The sequence below is a fragment of the Doryrhamphus excisus genome, linkage group LG17 (assembly GCF_037039965.1).
Source record: "Doryrhamphus excisus strain RoL-2023G ecotype Guam linkage group LG17, RoL_Dexc_Guam_v1.1, whole genome shotgun sequence".
In the NCBI taxonomy this organism is placed as follows: Eukaryota; Metazoa; Chordata; class Actinopteri; order Syngnathiformes; family Syngnathidae; genus Doryrhamphus; species Doryrhamphus excisus.
The window spans coordinates 17,851,849-17,872,200 of record NC_136373.1 but is presented as its reverse complement, the minus strand read 5'-3'; the positions used below and the strand labels follow the sequence as shown (position 1 = coordinate 17,872,200).

Here is a 20,352-nt window from a genome sequence, read left to right as displayed (position 1 = left end):
TAATAATGATTATATAATATATTATTTTATATATATACATTTTATATAATAATCTGTATGATGATAGTAATAATAGGCTAATTAATAATATGATTATTATATTAATAATATATATATATTATTAATAATATATAGTATATATTAGTCATTCTTCTTCTGATTAATACTACTACTAGTAGATTATAAATTAATGACAGGCAATGTGAATATTTATTTTAACTCCTATTCTTGCCCTATTATATTAAATTTGTCAGAGATTTTTTTGTAAAAAATATATTAAATTATTTAGGGGGGCTTAGGACCTGAACCCCCCTAAAATAGGTTCTTGGTATAATTTGGATGCTTATGTAATAAAGGACTATTCTTTGTGGCGTCAAGAGGTACCAACTCCAGAGGTGTAATACGGGGTGCATGCAGCAGGGGGCAGTAATACTCGTTGAGAGCCAATAATGCGAGTGAAGAAGAGGAGACTCAGGAAGTGTTTCCATGGATTCCACATAGCTTAAATCCCGACATGAATACGGATTAAATGATCATTTTGCTTTGGTTGATGTGCAATTAGGAATAGTGAACATTTACCTTTGATGTTCCTTTGATGTTCTTTGATGTTTGACGGCTCCACACAAGACTGTTCTCCAGAAATTGCCCACATTTAGTCGAGAATAATAATGTTTCTCCACTCAGTCCCTGCTACCATAGAATATGAAGTGGCAGATCGTACTTGTCATGTATTATTTATTAAAACATTCAATCCAAGGCAGGCCAGGATAATAGCAGCAATATAAAAAATAGAGAATTAATAAAGAAGGTCTGCCTGGACGTGTAACTCCATAACTCCCAGGGAATCCAAACGGATCATATGTGAATGAATACCAGGTCATGTGACATTGTCCCCGAAATTTGTGACACCCCCTCCATCTCACTTGTTCCTCTTGTAGATCTTCTTGGCAAAGTTGAGGAACACGGCGTGGGGGAGGTTCTGAGCGTGACGGGCGATGAGCTTCTGTAGCCGGCGGTAGCTCTCGTCTTCGTATTTGCGGTACAGGCTCGGCATCTGCAAGGCGTCGTAGAGCGCTTTGACCTTTTGCACGCTGGCGTCGTCGTGACGACCGTAGCAGGCCTGAGGAGAACGGACGTGCGGATTTTAGATGAAGGGGAGGCGGCCTCTGAAGGGGTTGTCTTTGAAAAAATGGCTGGGATTGAGAGAGTCGATTATCGCTGATTTTCATTTTTGTCCGTTTGGTTGCGTTTCCGGCGGTCGAGTGGTAAGCGCGCAGACCTCAAAGCTAGGAGACCCGAGTTCAATTCCACCCTCGGCCATCTCCGTGTGGAAATGCATGTTTTCTCCGGGTACTCCGGTTTCCTCCCCAATTCCAAAAACATGCTAGGTTAATTAGCGACTCCAAATTGTCCATAGGTATGAATGTGAGTGTGAATGGTTGTTTGTCTATATGTGCCCTGTGATTGGCCAGCCACCAGTCCAGGGTGTACCCCGCCTCTCGCCCCAAGACAGCTGGGATAGGCTCCAGCACCCCCCCAGCGACCCTCGTGAGGCTAAGCGGTAGAAAATGAATGGTTGCATTTGAACTCACCTCCAACTCTGCTCTCTGCTCAGCGGTCAGGACCTCCATCGCCATGACGACCAGCCAACTGCACTTGTTATCCTGGATGTCGGTGCCAATCTTTCCGGTCACCACCGGGTCTCCATAACAGTCCAGGTAATCATCCTGGAACAGGAACAGGGTTGTGAATGATAAACCAATATAATATAATATAATAATAATAAACGTAAATAGTAGCAGACGGGAAAGATTTCCCACAGAAAATCTAAACTTTGAAACGTCTTTGGATTTGACAACGGGACAAACGTATGTCACAAGGAGACGTTTTATCCTGCTTATGGAGTATTGGTGATCACCTGGATTTGGAAGAACTCTCCCATCTCAAGTAAAATGTGTTTGGCATTTTTGTGCTCTTCTTCGTCCTCGATTCCAGCCTGTGAAAACACGGTGAAAGGAATTGAACACACGTGAGGAAAATTGGTAGTAAAACATGGCCGCCATCATTGAAGTTGTCTATGATCTGTTTGTGGACAACTGTATCTCATGTATGTTAGCGTGTGTTCCAAAGCACCAAGCCCCCCAACACTTACCATATACATGGCTGCTGCCACTGGGAGGTAAAAGGAGTAGAAGGCCGTCTTATATTTCACGATAGCTTTGTACCTGGAAGACAGAGCCTCCGAAGTAAAACTACAAACCCACTTTGAGGATCGCGCTTGACTTCGTGTGGCATTTCTTGCCTCTCCATGGTGAATCTGTTCAGGTCAATCTGACCAGGAGGCGCCGTCATGAGGTCCAGGGTTTGACCGAGTTCAGTCTGGAAGGACGTCTGCAAGAAGAAGACGCGCTGCTGCAGTGTGCGCCTTGTCTAGGCGACCTCGTATGAAAGCAAAAGGTACCTCAGTGAAAAGCTCCAGCAGGTGGACATAGTAGGGCTGGGTCCTGCAGTGTCTGCGTAGCAGCCTGTAAATGGAGCCCTCCAGGAGGAAGGCGTCGTTGATGGCATCCAAGCCGATACCGTCCTTTAAGATAACAAACACAACGTTGAGTGACACCTTTGTGAAAGCACCTATTGCCAAATAAATGCCACTTTACCTTCTTGTACCAGCATGGTTGTCCTCGGCGGGTCACCGATGCATCCATGATGTCGTCGGCGACGAGGAAGAAGGCCTGCAGCTACTCGCACGCAGCCGCGGGGTGGAAAAAAGAGGTTAGCAACACTTGAGCAAGGTGTTAAGCGATGTCATCAATCTGTGGTTTGTGACTCGAGACACATTTCACTCTTATCACAGCAAACTTGGACGAAAAGGATCAAATCTATAAGTTAAACACAAACAACCCAAAGTGCCCAAAAGTGCTTTCTGCAATCAGCAGTGTTTGCTCTGAAAAGAATGAAGCAGTAGATGACAACAAAGTCAATAACACAAAATGGCAGGACTCTACTATTTTGTGTTTTTCAAGAATTTTAATTTAAAAAAAAGTACTGATGCTGGTAGTTATCTTAGAGACTGTATAGTGTTTATACATTATAATGTATATAATAGTGATCCAACTTACCAATTCAATACACCAGCCGACCACCAGAGCGCGCTGCACGGTGTCCTGTGTGAGCCGAGTCGGTGGGACGAGCTCCCGCAAGGAGCCAATCACTGACAGGCCCCGGTTCCTCTTGCCTCCAGGAGCATTGTAGAGCAAAACCTACCAAAAGACTTGCAATTTAATTTAATTTAAAATTTAATTTCATTTAAAAGCAGTTCAACTGCCGCAGCCTTGCCTCTTTCAGCCTGTTTAGGGCATCCGCCAGTACGGGATCAGTGACGTCCTGCTCGGTCAGCTCCTGCACCAACTCCTCGAACTGGGATTCAAAGAGTCCTGGATCTGACAGCAGGGGCTTCTTGTTGTGGGATCCGTTCCAAGTGCTGTCTCCCTGGGAAGACGAGGTAAACAGTGGAGAGGCTTGATGTTGGGACTTAAACGGGGACACTGTTGGCCACATAAGGCGGATCATTTTAGGAACTGGCAAGCGGAGGAGGTGTCTCATCCCCGAATAGACGTCCACTTAAGTGACAATCTTTAATGTCAAACTAAAACCTTCGACATTTGATCGCCTGGACGCGAATCTCGAGTTAGTTAGCTTTAATGCTAAAGCGGACAAACGTAATCTAGCTAGCAAGTACCCTCCTTGTCCTGAAGCAGCGTTGAATGACGTTAGCCTACATTGTTTCCCTTTAAACTGCCTGTCAGCAAAGCGAGACAGAAATGATCATATTCACTTGTTTTTAAACTCAGTCAGACACCTTTACGTACCATAATCCCTTTGTCCTCGTCCTCAAATTGTGAAGTGAACCACAGCGAAGTTGCTTCTTCTCGGATTTTTTCAATTTGTAATCAAACCGAGGACCGCGAACGTCTCTCAAAACCAGGATGTGAGGATTGTAGTTCGCAAAGAGGATGGCAGACGTTTTATTAGGAAAGAGCAGGACTGCGCTTCCCGTGAATCCTTGCGTGCAATGAATAATGGGCGAGGATTAAGAAGGCTCGATTTGACACTCTGTCTTCTCATTGGTCAGTTGTATCGAACCAGGATGGGTTTCCAAGCAGTTTGACCAATAGGATTCCGAAATGGGAGGGACTCTAGTGGCCCGGCGAGACTGTGAACCAATGGGTGAGCCTTTATTATTTTTACTGATATAACAGGAAAACTTGAGATAAAAAAGTAGTAAAACTACAACTACAAAAATGACATTTTAAAAATAAATAAATAAATAAATGTAACTCTTTTTAAATAAAAAAATAAATAAAATGGATGAAATAAAAATCTTACTGTTAATTTTGAATGGTGAAATAGTCACTGCAATTTCCAAACACTGGACCCCATTAATAGGTGTCATATTTACATACAATTTATTCAGGTTTTAAGGCCGTATCCTGCAAAGCCTGCCATACAGATAAACATTTCTTAAATAAATAAATATCGCAAGACATAATGCAATAATTGCAAGACATGAAGAGGTAGAAAGACAACCTGCTGTGTAAGAGTGTCTGTACCTGGACGTACATGAATCAACATCAGTTTCATATGTGTATGCGTGTCCCTAATGCTCCACATTTTCCAGAAGAAAAAAAAAACAGTCTGAAGGGACTCTGGTGTGACGTTACAACTATGTACATTTATTGCAAGAGACTCATGTCATCTGAGCCGCAGTGCAATTTCCACATCTTTATCTTACAGGATCAGACGGCAGATACGCTTTGTGCGCAGGGACATGTCGCAAACCAAACCGGCGTGCCGCAATACGCACCTTTTCTTTTCATATCTGATTTCCACTGCCTGCTCGCGGATGTTTTTGTGTGCACAAGAAAAAGTTAAGAAGCATTTTGTCAAAACCATGCAAATAAAGACATTTCAAGGACATGATACTTGCAACGTTGGGCCAACGGTGGGGGTTGGGGTGGGGGCAAGATCAGGTCTGATGAACAAGCTTTTTTTGCCGTGTTTGTGGGGTCGTAAAACATGCACGCACACACCAAACCAAGTGTCCGGGGACCACCTATAAATAAAGAATACAAGAAGACGTGCAGTCATATTATGTGTGCTGTGCGCCTCTCTTTAAAGGGCTAACGTGGAGCTGAAAAAGGAAAGGAACGTGTACCCAATTTGCTTATATTACATTATAGATATCGAACTATGCAGTCTTTTTTCTTTTTAAATGGAAGACAAAATAATATTTTTTGTGGTTATCATTCAACCCAATATACAAAAGGGCCGGTAGCACATTGCGATGCATTATTATGTGGCTTGGATACCAGAAGTCCACCCGGTCTCCAAGATCAGCCCGTGCTGACGGTCCTCCAGTGTCCGACCGACCTTCCTCACAGCGCAGACTCCGAGTACAGCGCTCCCGACGAGCCGCGCAGGAGGCGAGGTGACACCAGCCGACGCAAGGATAGCGAGGAGGAGGAGCTTAAATCCCCACAGCTACGCAGGTGGATCCCTTCAGGAGCCCGGCCGCCATGTCGGTTGTGTCGGCTGTCGCTGTGGGAGTGATGGTGACCACGGTGGTGAAGGTGGCTGTTGGGTTGTCCTCGGCTGACACTCCAAGGGGTCCGCCAGACCTTAACAACGTAATAATTCTTGTCATAATTCTTATGACAATGTGGACGGCCGCGTGAATGGCGTGCACTCACCTCCATGGGCAGATGGGTAGTGGCAGCGCCCTCGGACGCCCCCCTCCTTTTAGGCACCTGCCCTGCGGTCCCAGTGTGCTCAGAAGAGGGCGCCAGGTTGCGTTTGGAGCGCTGCAGGAAGCGAGCCACCAGAACTCGAGTCACCTTGAAGACAGAGGAACAACATCAGTGTGGAAATATGAAGAAAACATCTCAAACCAGGAGGGAGTCCAGTAATCCTTGGACTGGTGGCCAGCCAATCACAGGGCACATATAGGCAAACAACCATTCACACTCACATTCATACCTATGGACAATTTGGAGTGGCCAATGAAGCTAGCATGTTTTTGGAATGGGGGAGAATATGCAAACTCCACACAGAGATGCCCGAGGGTGGAATCGAACTCGGGTCTCCTAGCTGCGAGTCCTTCACTCGTGCAAACTTTGTGTAACATATCACAGTAATTAATAATCCATAGTGGTTGAATATGACCTATTATTAGTCAAAACTACACATTTGAGCAAATTTTGCTTATGTACCTAAATGTAGCATTTCAAGCACAAACATGGCTAAATAATCTAAAATACAAATATTGACAAAACGCATTCAAAGATGTTGCGTTGGAATATTGTTCAGTGAGACACACAAGCACCAGACCTGCCTGAATAACCCCCAAATAAAATTCCCTAATAAAAACACAAGTTACTGCTGCGGCCGTAACGCACGCCAAGCTAAAACTCAACTCTGAACCCCCAACGTCACTTCCTGTCAGCCCCTACGGAACACATTTACAGCGTCACACACAAGCACAAGACTTATTTATGTCTGAAATTGCTTATTTACTCTGATTACGTCTACTATTTTGGTGATAGGAGTGTAAAGGTGACTATAGGGGTGTTAGTTCATGTCCAGAGGACTCTAATAATGTTAAAAAAAATATTTCGAGGGTTGCTATCAGGTATTATTCGTGAGTGGTTCAATTGATGGTGCCATAGCATATTTATCTGTCCAAAATGGCCTCCGTCCACGTACCGTATCTATCTCAGCATGCGCTTTAAAGGGTTAACAACCCTGCCACCTTTGCGGTTTGGGTGACTAAATCGAAGCCTAATTTAGGGCAGATATTAGAGAATATGACGAAACAGACCTTGAGGTCTCCAAGAGAACGGTGGTATTCTTTGGGTAAACGCCGCGGGGACACGGGTGGCACTTTAGCAGGAACGTGCACCCCCGTCGCCGTCGCTTTCATGTTCTCTTTCCGTGGCAAAGCGGCAGCAGGAGGCAAAGAAGCGCGAGGCAGCAGAGACGCCTCTGAGGATGGACCTTTGGGGGGGGGGGGGCAAATAAAAGATGACTTTGGAATGGTTGTAACGTGTGGCAAGGCATCATGGTCTTACCCGTATCTGGGGAGGCCTTAGTGCAGCCCAAGACCACGTCAGCTGCAGGACGGAAGGGAAACAAGACCTTCTTTACCCTTGTATGAAAACTAGGACAACATCGGAGAAATAATGACCTGTATCAAAAGAGGAGCTGAGGCCCGGCTCGCTGTGGGACCTCACGAGGCGGAGGTGCCCTTCGCCGTCGCTTCTGCCATAATTCCTCACAGCTCGTCGCCGCAGGTACAGAGGCAAACGTTGCGACGACAGCCCGCTATTCTGAGCTGCACAGTTCTCGCTGGTGAAGGGAGCTGAGGAGTCACGGGCAGCAACTTGGCATAAAGGAGTGGAGGGTCGAACCCGAATGTCTGGTATGGAGCATCGCTGCTGAGGGGCGGCCCCCCCGATTGCTTCCAGCTGGGAACAACTCCGAGCCAGCACCGCCTGGCGCCGTAACACCGGAGACCTGGAAGAGCCAACGTGGAAATATATATATTTATATAATAGCGCTACCTTTAAAACAGGGGTGCCCAAAGTGTGGTTTGGGGGCCATTTACTGGCCTGCAGCACGTTCTACAAATATAATTTAACAAACAAAACTACAAAAAAATGCTAAAATGGAAATATCACCTTTTCAAAGCGCATTAGTACCAGGGGAGTCACTAGGTTCTGAGGACAGGGGGCGGCTTAGCCCCCTTGGAGATGCACCGGATATGAATGAATGTAGTAGACATTCAAAAAAATACCCCAAAAATCAAAAAAAAGCCCCCCCCCCCAAAAAAAAAATCCCAAAAAACAAATAACGAACAAGAACCGGGATATAACTTTCCCACTTTAATTAGCCTATTATTGTCATCATTATTGTTCTGATTATTACTACTACTTGTAGGCTAGTATTAGCCTGCTTATTAGCCTACTTTTGCCCTATTATAGGAATTTTTTGTAAAAAAAAAAAAAAATATATATATATTTTAATAATTAATTTTTTTTAATAATATTTTTTTTAAATAATAATAATATTTTTTTATTAATAAAAAATATCAAATTGTTAAGGAGGGCTTAAGAAGTACTTGTAGTACCACCTACAAGACAGGAGTACCAATCATGTCTTCAAATCAAACCATCCAGACTGACAATGGACTGCCTCTGGTGCCTCTCACTAGATGGTGTACCTAATGAAATGACCCCGCCCACCCACCTGTACGTGGTGGTTGCAGTGCTGGGTGAAGAGCAAGAGTTGGACCTCTCGCCTCGAACGAAGCGCCGGGCTCTGGGTCCCCCGGCCAAGGGACTCTCCGGCGTCTGAGAGCGGGGTCCGCGGAGACTGCGGCGGTCCCCTCCTCCATCTCCCCCGTCGCTCACGTCGCTGGCCGCCCTGCTGGCCCTGCCCCTGTGGCTTCTCAGCCCCGCCTCCAACAGACAGGAGTCCTCGGATGGCGACGAATCGTCGGGGATGTCCACGATCTCGGACATTAGCAAAGATCCGCTATCCATGGAGACTGAATAGAAAAACGCTTACATTGAACGGTGTCAAAGTCTTATTAAATATTATTGAACAGTGGACAGTATGCTTCCATATTAATCGATGACTTCTCACCTTCTCCACTGAATGCTGTAGACGTCCCCCTTTCTCCAGACAGCTCGGCACCGTGCTGGTCAAACATGGTGGCCTTGATGGAAACAAAATGAGGAAGAAAAGTCACGGGAAGCGTTCAAGGTGGAACGATGCTGCTAAAACAAAGACGGACCTGGCTGGCAGCTCTTTGCCCCATCACAGCCTCGTAGGGGGGGGGGCAGTCAGTCGGGTACAGAGGAATGGGGCTCTCCATGGAGCCGTTGTAGGTGATGCTACACATGACACAGAGATATCAAACCGTCATCTCCTCATCCAGGATGACGACTTGACTTGCGAGTCAACAGCTGGATGAACGATGGCATGAATTATACGACGTCCTGGTGGCGGTTATCACTAATAAGTGGCAGGCCATCACTTTCAGGTTGCAGGTTGCAATGCTTGTGTGTGACTTTGTGCATTATTTCTACTTTTTCTGATTCACTCTATTGCACAAGGTGGTACTTATTCATAACTGGTGGGAGGAGCGATTGCATCATGACACGTCTAAGTTGCACGTGCATGCGTTCGTATGCGAGTGACTCTGCCATCAACTTTAACTTTACGCTTTCTTCAGTTATGTATACATATGATGCAAGTTGGCGGCTGTCATCGATAACTGGTGGGAGGAGCGATCGCACTCTTTATAGGACACGACTTGGTTGCACGTGCACTTGTGTGTGACTTTGTGCATGAATTCTATTTTTATTCTAATTTATTTTATTGTGGTAGTATTATTGATAACCGGTGAGAGGAGCAATGACATTAATCATACGGTGTGACATGTTCATGTTGCACATGCGTGCGATTGTGTGTGAGTGCACCATCAACTTTATTTCATGTCTGTTTATTTGTACGGGGCAAGTTGGTGGCTATCATAAATAACTGGTGGGAGGAGGAATTGCATTAAATATAGGACATGTGTAGGTTGCATGTGCCTGTGTTTGAGGGTGCCATAGGCTTTGATTTGTATTATTTAGTTTTTTAAGTTTAATTTCTGTTATGCAAGGTAGTGGTTATCATCAATAACCGGTGGGAGAAGCAATCGCATTAATCATACAGTGTGACATGTTCACGTTGCACATGCGTGCGATTGTGTGTGAGTGCAACATCAACTTTATTTCATGTCTGTTTGTATGAGGCAAGTTGGTGGCTATCATAAATAACTGGTGGGAGGAGGAATTGCATTAAATATAGGACACATTGTTGGTTGCATGTGCCTGTGTTTGAGGGTGCCGTAGGCTTTGATTTGCATTATTTTGTTTTTTTTAATCTTATTTCTGTTATGCGAGGTAGTGGTTATCATCAATAACCGGTGGGAGAAGCAACCACATTATTTTGTAGGACCTGTCGAGGTTGCATGTGCTTGAGGATGTCATAGACTCATGATTAAATCTTATTTCTACGATACAAGATGGTGGCTATTTTTAATAACTGGCGGGTGGAGCAGCGCAGTTCTACCACCACAATAAACACAATAAAGCAAATATTGATAAATAAGTACCTCTCCATCCAAAGTGAGCATAGCGTTACCTCTGAGCGTCGGTCTCTGAGCTGCAGGTGTACTCGGGGGGATAGTAAGGAGGCGGAGGAATGGGCGGGACAAACTCCTCAAAGTCCATGATGTTGGTCAGGAAGGCGTCCTGAGGCGTGGTGCATTCCGGGTTGACGGAGCGAGAGCGATGTGGCGCCAACTGCAGTGTGATACAATACAGGCGGGTAGGATTGTCTTTAAGGTGCTAAATAAGAACGCGTGTGCTCACCAGGTGCACAAGGTCCAAGGAGAATATGTGGATGCTGCAGGTGACCGTGGACAGAGTACAGATGATGGTGGAAAGGATGCTGAGACCGCACGCGCTGAACAACAAGTCCTACACGCAAAACAATGGAGGACATCAGGACATCAGGACGCGAAGAACCAAACTCCACCGGCGTGGAGATCCCTACCTTCAGCTGATGTCTAACCGAGTGGCAGTCGGAATTCAGGTTGAGTACCAGGGTTCCATCTTCTTTGCTGGAGCAGGACTCGGTCGGCGCGCAGCAAACGCAGCGGCCATTCTCCACCTGCACACACCGAGACAATCAAAGCGGATATATTCCTGTCCAAGAGCGTTCCAGCATCAGGTGTGGGTACCTGGCAGGTGAGCATGGACTTGACCATCTGGGCATTCTGACAGGAGAGCATGGAGCCCGCCAGACTGAGGATCACGCACACGGCGGACAGCAGCATGAACAGAGACACCTGCGGGGGGGGGGGGACACAACTTTTATGTTCCAGTCATCTCGGAATATGTTGATGTGGGATTATGATTATGTAACTCCACACATGATATTTTTAGCCAAACTAAAAGAGGTTTTATTTATAAAAACGCATTGTGTATGCATTTTTCCCAGCCGCTGTGCCTTCACATATAAGCCATATTTTACATGGAATATTGCACAGGAGTGTATCAATAATTCACAGCTACACAAGGATCCATCTGCAAGGGGGATGGGAGGGGGGGCACTTGCGAGATCGATTAATAATACAAGACCCCTTCGTGTGGTCTGTCACGTTCAATCGCTGTTTACAATGTCGGGGGAAAAAAAAATAAAGAGCGGTTGTAGAACAAAAACCTTTGCAAAATCACCACGTAAAAAGTACTGCTGTGTGAGTGCCGGGAAGAAAAGCTCTGGTTCGACACCCCCAGTCGGTTTGCATGCATACATCTCTAGACTCTTTTTAGTCCTAGAGTATTGACCCTCTTTATGAGCTGCTTGGACGTCTAAGCTTGCTGCTTGTATACTGCAAAAAAAAAAAAAAACGACAACATAACAGCATCATGGGATTTATATATAACTATACTACATAAAATATATATTATACTTCTTTAATATGTCATATTTTTGGTGTTTGTGGCATATATTTTCCCGCAGGCAATTCCTACTGTCTGTGAAATGTTTGCAGCATTTCTTGAAATGCTGGTATTTCAATAGGGGTGCCAGCATTTAAAGATATATCTTTGTGTTTTTATTAGTTATTAGCGTAAACATTTGATTTTAATTCTGTAATGAGCCCCATTCCACAGATGGGCCCCCGGGCGGAGGTGCTGCCACAGCCGATGGAGCGTCCCAAACTCTGGATTCTTGGCTCTGTGGCTGGTCAGGGGTTGGCTTGCATTGTGGGGGGGTTTATGCAGCTTCCAGAATCTGGCTTACTGACTCACTGGAATGAATCGGGTACTCGAGTCATTCGTCACAAAGTCAGTGAAACTCCAGTTTTTGACCCGGATGAGAGTGAGGTTTATGGGCTGAATGTAACGGATGCCAGCTGGTGCTGCCGTGCGAAGGTCTGTATTACACCGGGGGCTCGAACCCACGGTCCACTGAATGAGAGTCAGGAGCCATCGAGCCAAAAGCCTGAGCTGCTGACTCAATGTTTACCCTGAAGGCATCAGGGAGGTTTACCAGTGTACTTTCCCATAGCTGGTAATTTGTTACCCCTAGTGCTCTCCACTCTAATTCTGTGGACCCTGGTCGGACCCCCCCCCCCATGTGCAGGAGCAGACCAGTTGGGTTCCATAAGTAAACAGCCATGATAAAGGTTTCAAACATCTTATTGAGCGTTCATCTTGTTGTTGCAACATTGTTAGCCATTAGCATGGTTATCACTAGATTAGCATCTCATGTGGCCATGATGGGTGGGATCATCCGTCTGGTGACGCATACGTAGGAAATACACATACCACCAATGTCAAAGGTCTCCTCCATGAGATGATTCCCACAATCCCTGATGCCACCACCTACAGAGACAAGAAAAACATTAGCTATGATGTCATACACGCGTACAGTAAGTACAGTATTATCGTACAGTATTATCAGTTGACTTACAAAAAAGCCGGCCCAGAACGGACAGGACTGCCTGACTCGAGCAGACGAGGTGAAGGCCATGCTGGTGAAGGAGAAGGCCAGGACCATGGCCCCGAGGCCCAGGTGGCACAGACCCAGGTAGAGAAGCAACCGGGCGCCACCGGGGCCTCGACCCGAGATGCCCCGCCGGCTGTCTGACCAGCCGCGGGACCCCGAGGCGGACGCCACGCTGCTGGAGTCGGACGGCGACGGCATGTTGGCGATGACGTTCCCGCTTTTCAGTTAAAGTTCAGGTGGGCGTCCACTTTTGTTGGAGCGGAAGGTTGACAACGGAGCACGGAAACAGTCCACCTCATTTGGCGGCCATGACACTCAGATCTCAACCCGAGGGTCCCCAAAGTCTTCAGCACCTCGTCAGAAGGACTCCTCGGCGATGATGCACATGTCTCCTCATTTTGCTACCTTAATGCAGCCATGCCTCCTCGCCCCCCCCCCCTCACCCTCCTCTCACCACTGGCATTGCGGCAAGACAAGCAGCAGGCCGCACATTCTCAAGCGTCCCGAAGCAGGACAGAAGAAGGAAGACGCGCCCACTCCCGCGTCCTCGTCATCTGCCACGACGAACACGCTCGTTAGCCGTCCATCGATTGTTCGACTGCAGCAAAGGCGGCGATGGACGCTCCACGCGGCGACCCAGTCCACCTTCGCCTTTCGCCTCGCTTCCTTCGCCCGCAGTCACGCGGGCATCACGTCCACTTCCGCTAACGCGACAATCAAATCACGGCCTGAATTAGTCCTTATCGTAAAAGCCTCTGCGTGTTTTTCCTCCCACGGCTGCTAAGCAAGCCCAAACCTGCCCCGTGCGTAATGACAAGGCACGTAAAGTGTGCGTGAGATGCGGCAGAGGATGCTGATGCTGAGGAGGAAGGATGGATGGGGGGAAGAGAGGAAGGCAGGAGGGAGGGCCCAGCTAATGGCATTCGGCTCAATGTTTGCATTTGGATATTTTTAATCATTCTGGATTAAAATATAGCTTTAAAATTGAAAAACATAAAATCGCCCCCTCCCCAAGGGTGGGAAGACCCGACTACTGTGCTGCAATCACGTGGTTTTACTGGCGTGCTTTTAATTTGAAGACCTGACAGGATGTGTTAGAACCTTTTTCAGTGAAAAATGAAAGGAAAATTTCATCGCTCTTTTTTTTTTACATCCACACATTTTTCTATGCCGCCTATCCTCACTAGGGTGGGGGTATGCTGGAGCCTATCCCAGCTGTCTTGGGGCAGACTGGTGGCCAGCCAATCCCAGGGCACATACAGACAACCATTCACACTCACATTCATACCTATGGACAATTTGGAGTCAACATTTTTTTTTGTACTTTTTTTTGTTTAATATTCCAAATATTTCAACTTTATTGTGACATATTTTTTTTGTAATATTATGAATTTATTACCATAATATTAGAAATTTAAGGAATTTATTGACTTTATTGTAGTTTTACAATAATTTTCCATAAATTAAAACATTAAAAAAAAGAACTTGTCACTAAAAGTATTATTTTTCCTCATAATATTTCCAGGTTATTGTCATAAAATTACGAATTTTTCTCTTAATATTGTAACTTTATTCTTGTAATATGATTGCTGCTTCTTTACTTTTTTTAAGTTTTCTTGTTAAATTCTATTTTTAGAATGTTCCGGATCTGTGGGCCAATTTAAAAAAAAACAGGCTATAAATGGCCCCCAGGCTACATGTTGGACGCCCCCCCCCCATGTTACACCATAAAGGTCAAACTGGTGATGCACAAACAAATGGACATCAGGTTGTGTTTTACACACAACAGATACAAAGAAAGTATTACAAGTATACTACAAGTACTATGTGAAAGTAAGTGTGTTTGCAGTATAATCTGGTATGGTTGCAGCCACAGATCACTGTAGTCTGTACGACTCTGGACGTGACACCACCCACTCTGGTAGCACTTTTAGGAAAACGACCCATAGACGCCATCCATAACCTAAGAGAGGAGGTGTTCCATGGAAGGTTTGATGTTCCTGTGGTCCCATTAGAAGCAGGAATGATGTCCGCCAGGGAATCGAGCAATGCCAGGCGCAGGGTGATCCTAACCCTTGACCATCTTCTTCTGTTGTGTTGCGCTGGATGCAGTTGTCAGACAGGTGGATTAAATTCAGGATCTTCTGGCCCTCGTTGTGCAGTCGTAGTTTTGGATTAGTACCGTCAAACCTCAACACAGTCAAGTGTTTCTTTTTTATTTAGCAAGTGTGGTCACAAACCAATTGGAAATATTATTCAGGGGTGGGGTGGGGGGGCGAACACAGACGCCACCTAGATGCAGAAAATGATGAGGTGCAACCATCTTAGTATTTCTATTTCACTTGCTTCATCCATCTGTCCTCGTCTCTCCGCACTTCTTCCATCCCACCAACGTCCCCAATCTCAGCCTTTGATGCACCAACGTCTCGTCTCGTAACTCCATTCCTCCCTCCGTTTGCTACTTCCGCTCGGTTCTCAACATGTATCAGGATGAATGAAATGCTCCAGGTCCATCTCGGCAGTAGCGGATGTTGAAGATCACGGTGATAAAGAAACAATTTACCACACAGGCCACAAGTAGAAATGTATGGAATGTTGGCTTGGAAAGCTGGTGTGTTTACCATGCCGGCCACCAGATGGAGACATAGTGTGTGTTGTCAGGGATTCAAGGGACGGCAGGAGAGGGCGTGTGGGGGTGTCTGGGCTAAAGGAGAGCACATTTGGAAGTCTTTTTCTCCGTGCTGCTGGTGATCTTCACTTCTCGACCAGTTGGACCCTTTGGGGACGGAAAGGACAAGAATGAAGAGCATTCATCATAGCAAGTCTTCCGGTTCTAGGCTCCAGACCGTCACACTACCACCACCATATTTGACTCTTCTTTTTTGCCAGAAATGCCAGATGGAATGGGACATGCACCTTCCGAGAGTTCAACTTTTGTCTGCTCGGACCACAGAGTATTTACCCAAAGGTCTTGGGGATCATGAAGATGTTTTGTGGAAAAATTGAGACTAGTGAGGCCTAGCGAGGACTTCTTTGGATTTTGTTATGGGGCCTTTTGTGACCTCTCGGATGAGTCGTCCTTGAGCTCTCGGTGTCATTTCGGTTGGCCTGGGAATGTTCACTTCACCATTCGTGGATAATGGCTCTCACTGTGGTTTGCTGGAGTCCCAAAGCTTTAAAAATGGCTTTATAACATTTACGTAGGTTTTTTTCTCCCTTAATAATAAAAGGTTTCATTTGAAAAGTGCATTTTGTGTTACATTGTGGTGTTATTGACTAATCAGCACCAAATTTAGTACACACCTTAGGAATGCCAAGCAAATGTGTGTAGAAAAACATGGCCGCCATCGAGCGAAATGTCTTTGGAACTTTGCAACAAATCGCCCAGTAGTCGTTAGTCCAAGCATTCAGCTTTCCATCACTTACCGTTTTTTTGCTGGATCTCTGAAGTATGTCCCGTGCCAACGCCAAAAAGGACTACAAAATATGGTACGAGGGTGAAAGTTGGTTAAAAAGAAGCCAGTCATGGATCAAATGTCGTAGCATGGCGCACTACCTCCTCAACGTTGATACTGGATTTGGCACTGGTTTCAAAGAACCTGATGCCGTGATCCTTTGCCAGCTGTAACACACACAGGGCACCAGGATATAGATGATAATCACTTCCTGTTGCTTATCTCCAGTAAACAGAAAGCCGAGCCAGCAGGCTTCCTTATATAAATAACCCCTCCCTGTCATTTCCATGCCGTGTAAAAAATGCTCATTTTTTCTCAGAATGCCAATTTCTGCCGGGGTGGCCTCACCTTTTCCCCCGTCTCCTTGGTAACTTTCCGCTTTGCCTCGATGTCGCACTTATTGCCAAGCAACATTCGACTCACTCCGGCGGATGCGTTCTGCGGAAAAGAAGGGGGGGGGGGGGCGAAAGTGATTGATTAGGTGTGATCGAGCTGCATTCAGGTGTCTGCCAGCAAACGAGATGATGGATGTCTCGGACGCAAATCGAAGCTGCTCTTCTAAAGCAGGAGCGGACAAACTTTTCCTCGCCAGGACCACAGACTGAAAAATGAAAGGATGCAACTTTCATATTGATATGTCAGTTTTGTCATCTCGGTGAAAAATTATTAGAGTTATTATTATATATTATTAGCATCAATGTCGCTATTCTTTTCCATTTTAGCTGTTCAAAATAAAAATGTATTATATTTATACATTTATTATAGTCAAAATTATTATAGTTATTATTAAATATTATTAGCATCAATGTCGCTCTTCTTTTCCATTTTAGCTGTTCAAAATTCAAATTTATTATAGTTATAGTCAAAATTATTATAGTTATTATTATATATTATTAGCATCAATGTCGCTTTTTTCCATTTTCGCTGTTCAAAATTCAAATTTTCTTCAGTCTTTTGAAGAAAATTTAACCCCCCCCCAAAATAGGCCTAATGACGCCACTGAGTGTACGTATGTTCCCATAGCGGTTCCCCCAAATAACAAAAGAAGAGTGTTGATGATGTCAAAAAAAAGCCTCACTTCCTTAATGCTCTTCATCCAGTTCTGGATGTTTTCAAAAGACTTGTCGTCAGTGATGTCGTACACCAGGATGATGCCCTGGTACGGGGAGAGAGAGCGAGAGAGGGAGAGAGAGATGGGTCTATGAGAGGTCGCCAGTACCAAGACGTCACAGCCGGCCGGGCTCACCATGGCTCCTCTGTAGTAGGCTGTGGTGATGGTCTTGAACCTCTCCTGGCCCGCCGTGTCCCTATGCAAGACAACATGGTTGACAACAACATCCGAGGAGCATTATTCAACTGTCCGACACACACCAGGAGTCGGAAAATAATGTTGTTTATATTCTCATGTGTTGGATTCTCTGCTTGAGCGTCATGAATGGTTTCACTCCTAGTAAACATCACGACTGAATGACCCCGTAGGCTACCGTACATTCCGTTGTGCATGAGATCATAACGTCATATCTACTGTACACGTTATGGATGCATGTGTGCAAAGCAACAATCATCACTTACCATACTTGCAGTTTCACTTTTTTGCCATCCACGTCAATTGTTTTTACTTTAAAGTCGATGCCTGGTGGAAACAAACAATGACTTAAATGCCTCACACACACACACACACACACACACACACACACATAGTGCAGAGGAGCATATATAGGTCACAGCTGGGTGGAGACTGGTTGAAAATCACAGAGATGGTCAGAAAGATAGGAATGAATGTGGGTGGAAGAATGGGATGTGTGTGTGTGCGCAATCAGTGAAAGAGCCGAACAAAACAATATGCCAGTTAAACGTGTTGTTGACGTGATGCTAAAAACAAACGTTACCAATAGTCGAGATGTAGGTCGAGTTGAAATTGTCCTCAGCAAAGCGAATAATCAGACATGTTTTTCCTACGCCACTGTCCCCGATCAGCAACAACTTGAAGAGAAAATCATACTTCTTCGCCATGTTTCACAGCTGGTCCTTCCAAATACGGATTCCTTTTGATTTTTTTTGTCCTTCTTCTTCCTTGTCAAACTTGACACCGGTCCACTCGGAACCCCCTCAGAGCTTCTCACTTTTCTGTCCTGTTCGGGTCCAATCGAGAAAGTTGACCAGAACGTCACAGTCGCGTTCATCACCAGATAAAAGCGACCTTAGTTCCAAAAATAAAGATCTTTTTGAATCCACGGGCAGACATGCCAAAGTGGCTACGTGTTTTTTTTCTCAGCCCCCACCCCCCCTTTAAAAAAAACTTGTGTCGCAGTCTGCCCCGGCTCTTACGGACTGGGTGGAACTCCGAGGCCTGCAATGCTCAGATTAACCTCTAGATGTCAATATTTGACTATCATCTTCAGTGATGCCGTTTATCGTCGTAATGTTGATACAGTGCAGACCGACAAAAACACAATTGTAAACATGAAATATTATTAAAAATAAAGTTATGACAGAACATTGTGGAAGAAAAGTGTATTATGAGTATTAAACGCTCAAAACAGAAATTATTAAGCAACTCGTGTTTAAAAAGAGGCATTTCCGGGTCACGTGAGAGAAGGCGTGGTCATCAGTACGTAACTTCCGCTACATCATCGACGCGTCTTTTTCCGGTGAGAAGCCAAACAAGCCCAGACATGCCCGTAAGTACCGTTACGTCCGCATAAGTGCGAATCCGTCGTTTAAAAGTATCCAAACTGGGAAAAAAATGATTTTGGAGTAAAGATGTTTTGTTTTTTCGTGTTGTCATCGAGTTGCTCTGCGCGGCACGTGGGAGTAAATCGCCAAGGAAGGAGGCAATATGGCGTAACACGTGGACAACAAAAGCAGCCCACGTTGCATGAGATCTTTGGAACGGATGGATAACAGAGGCGCAGAGTCTTTTCGCTACAAACGGCAATTGTGGATTGAAACATAGGATATATGAAAACCTCGTTTATGCATATATTTAAGATTTACGGTTGTAAAAACAACAACACTGACAGTCGCCATGTTGACATCGTTGATGTGTATAATTTTCCAGATATTTAGTCAATTTTGCATACATTCAACGGATATGTGCTTTGCTTTTCAGCTTGCAAAGGATCTGTTGCATCCCAGCCCGGAGGAGGAGAAGAGGAGACACAAGAAGAAACGTCTCGTCCAGTGTCCAAATTCATATTTTATGGATGTCAAATGCCCTGGTGATTAACTTTTTATATTAGTAATTCTTAGTGTAGTAGTTTTGATTGTATGTATACTGTCATTTTCACGTTGCCTTTATGTGTTGCCCCCTCATTTATCCCCGTCGTGATGGGGGTGTCAAATAAGGCATACATTAACCTTGTGGCTGCCACCAAAAACGAGTTTATTGTAGCTCCTTTACGAGCGCCGCCGCCAGCACATGAACATTTATTATGACTGCGTACGTATCCAAAAGTAGTGTGTTTAGTTGTTTCACGCCATGTTTGATTTTGTGTCGCAGGTTGCTACAAGATCACCACCGTGTTCAGTCACGCCCAGACTGTGGTGTTGTGTGTGGGCTGCTCCACAGTCCTGTGCCAGCCTACGGGGGGGAAAGCTCGCCTTACAGAAGGTACGGGATGTTGGTCTTTCAGATTTTTCCTGGTTGTTTTTAAAGACAAACTAAAAATTTCCCATCACGGTACTTATGTAGGACATAAAGACACATCTTTGGCTATTATGGGTTTTAAAAATATTAAAAAGACGGGTAATTAATGCACCTGAGGGAGGTGCTTATGCTGTGTGCATCATACAGCGCTCTGACGCCTTTGTCCTTGTCTTCCCAGGATGTTCATTCCGGAGGAAACAGCACTAACTTGGATAAGAGCTACGGAGTTGAAGATGACGCTAACAGGGAAGTGGCGAGCAGGAGAGCACGTGATGCTAGTCCATCCAAGCTTTATGCCGATAAAGGGACCTTTCTGCCACACAAATCAATACACGCTCATGATAAACCCAGTAGGCTTGTTTCCTGCACCAGGTGACTTGAATCAAGGTGCGCTGATCCATCAGGGAAAGATGACGTCATCGCTACACTGCTCCTAATAAGTGTAAAGCATTTCCAGGAAGGGAGACACAGTGTGGCTCAATCTGGTCATTACAGCTCCCGACCACGCCTACAAACAGCACACCTTCACTTGCTCACTAATCTGATACTTTACGCTTTTCAATGTCAAATGTTTTTACTATAAAGTTGCACAAAATCATGAAACGTGAGAGATGTATTTAAAAC

The 20,352-nt window shown here is 45.2% G+C and overlaps 4 protein-coding genes, 1 long non-coding RNA gene and 1 other non-coding gene across 7 annotated transcripts; 3 read left to right on the top strand and 3 right to left on the bottom strand.

The window, feature by feature from the left end:
• Positions 1–718: 718 nt before the first annotated feature.
• On the bottom strand, positions 719–4,034 carry fdps (farnesyl diphosphate synthase (farnesyl pyrophosphate synthetase, dimethylallyltranstransferase, geranyltranstransferase)). 2 transcript variants are annotated; one of them, XM_058084580.2, is made up of 10 exons: positions 3,870–4,034; positions 3,337–3,489; positions 3,120–3,260; positions 2,658–2,738; positions 2,462–2,584; positions 2,303–2,391; positions 2,153–2,225; positions 1,919–1,996; positions 1,593–1,727; positions 719–1,120 (listed from the first exon to the last, which is right to left on the bottom strand). In XM_058084580.2, the coding sequence occupies exons 1-10, from the start codon at positions 3,870–3,872 to the stop codon at positions 920–922; spliced, it is 1,077 nt and encodes a 358-aa protein (XP_057940563.2). In that variant the 5' UTR covers positions 3,873–4,034; the 3' UTR covers positions 719–919. The 2 variants fall into 2 exon arrangements, with proteins under 2 accessions (XP_057940563.2, XP_057940562.2); XM_058084579.2 differs by lacking the exon at positions 3,870–4,034 and having other exon boundaries at positions 3,337–3,719.
• Positions 3,137–5,001, top strand: LOC144901953 (uncharacterized). The gene is made up of 3 exons (XR_013630150.1): positions 3,137–3,502; positions 4,133–4,227; positions 4,795–5,001. It is a non-coding gene; the product is annotated as an uncharacterized LOC144901953 (long non-coding RNA).
• fam189b (family with sequence similarity 189 member B) lies at positions 4,450–14,041 on the bottom strand. Its single transcript, XM_058084869.2, has 14 exons — positions 12,589–14,041; positions 12,444–12,500; positions 10,853–10,960; positions 10,666–10,782; positions 10,482–10,589; positions 10,252–10,412; positions 8,855–8,954; positions 8,704–8,776; positions 8,305–8,605; positions 7,244–7,572; positions 7,128–7,169; positions 6,878–7,053; positions 5,751–5,894; positions 4,450–5,678 (listed from the first exon to the last, which is right to left on the bottom strand). Exons 1-14 carry the CDS (start codon positions 12,820–12,822, stop codon positions 5,436–5,438), a joined length of 2,193 nt encoding a protein of 730 aa, XP_057940852.2. The 5' UTR covers positions 12,823–14,041; the 3' UTR covers positions 4,450–5,435.
• Positions 14,042–14,824: 783 nt separating this feature from the next.
• rab13 (RAB13, member RAS oncogene family) lies at positions 14,825–18,380 on the bottom strand. Its single transcript, XM_078797798.1, has 8 exons — positions 17,969–18,380; positions 17,652–17,712; positions 17,326–17,386; positions 17,158–17,235; positions 16,428–16,517; positions 16,181–16,246; positions 16,051–16,101; positions 14,825–15,400 (listed from the first exon to the last, which is right to left on the bottom strand). The coding sequence occupies exons 1-8, from the start codon at positions 18,090–18,092 to the stop codon at positions 15,329–15,331; spliced, it is 603 nt and encodes a 200-aa protein (XP_078653924.1). The 5' UTR covers positions 18,093–18,380; the 3' UTR covers positions 14,825–15,328.
• A 293-nt stretch (positions 18,381–18,673) lies between these two features.
• On the top strand, positions 18,674–19,971 carry rps27.2 (ribosomal protein S27, isoform 2). The gene is made up of 4 exons (XM_058084872.2): positions 18,674–18,760; positions 19,192–19,300; positions 19,582–19,692; positions 19,907–19,971. Exons 1-4 carry the CDS (start codon positions 18,755–18,757, stop codon positions 19,933–19,935), a joined length of 255 nt encoding a protein of 84 aa, XP_057940855.2. The 5' UTR covers positions 18,674–18,754; the 3' UTR covers positions 19,936–19,971.
• LOC144902015 (small nucleolar RNA SNORA13) lies at positions 19,372–19,504 on the top strand. The gene has a single exon (XR_013630243.1). It is a non-coding gene; the product is annotated as a small nucleolar RNA SNORA13 (small nucleolar RNA).
• Positions 19,972–20,352: the final 381 nt, after the last annotated feature.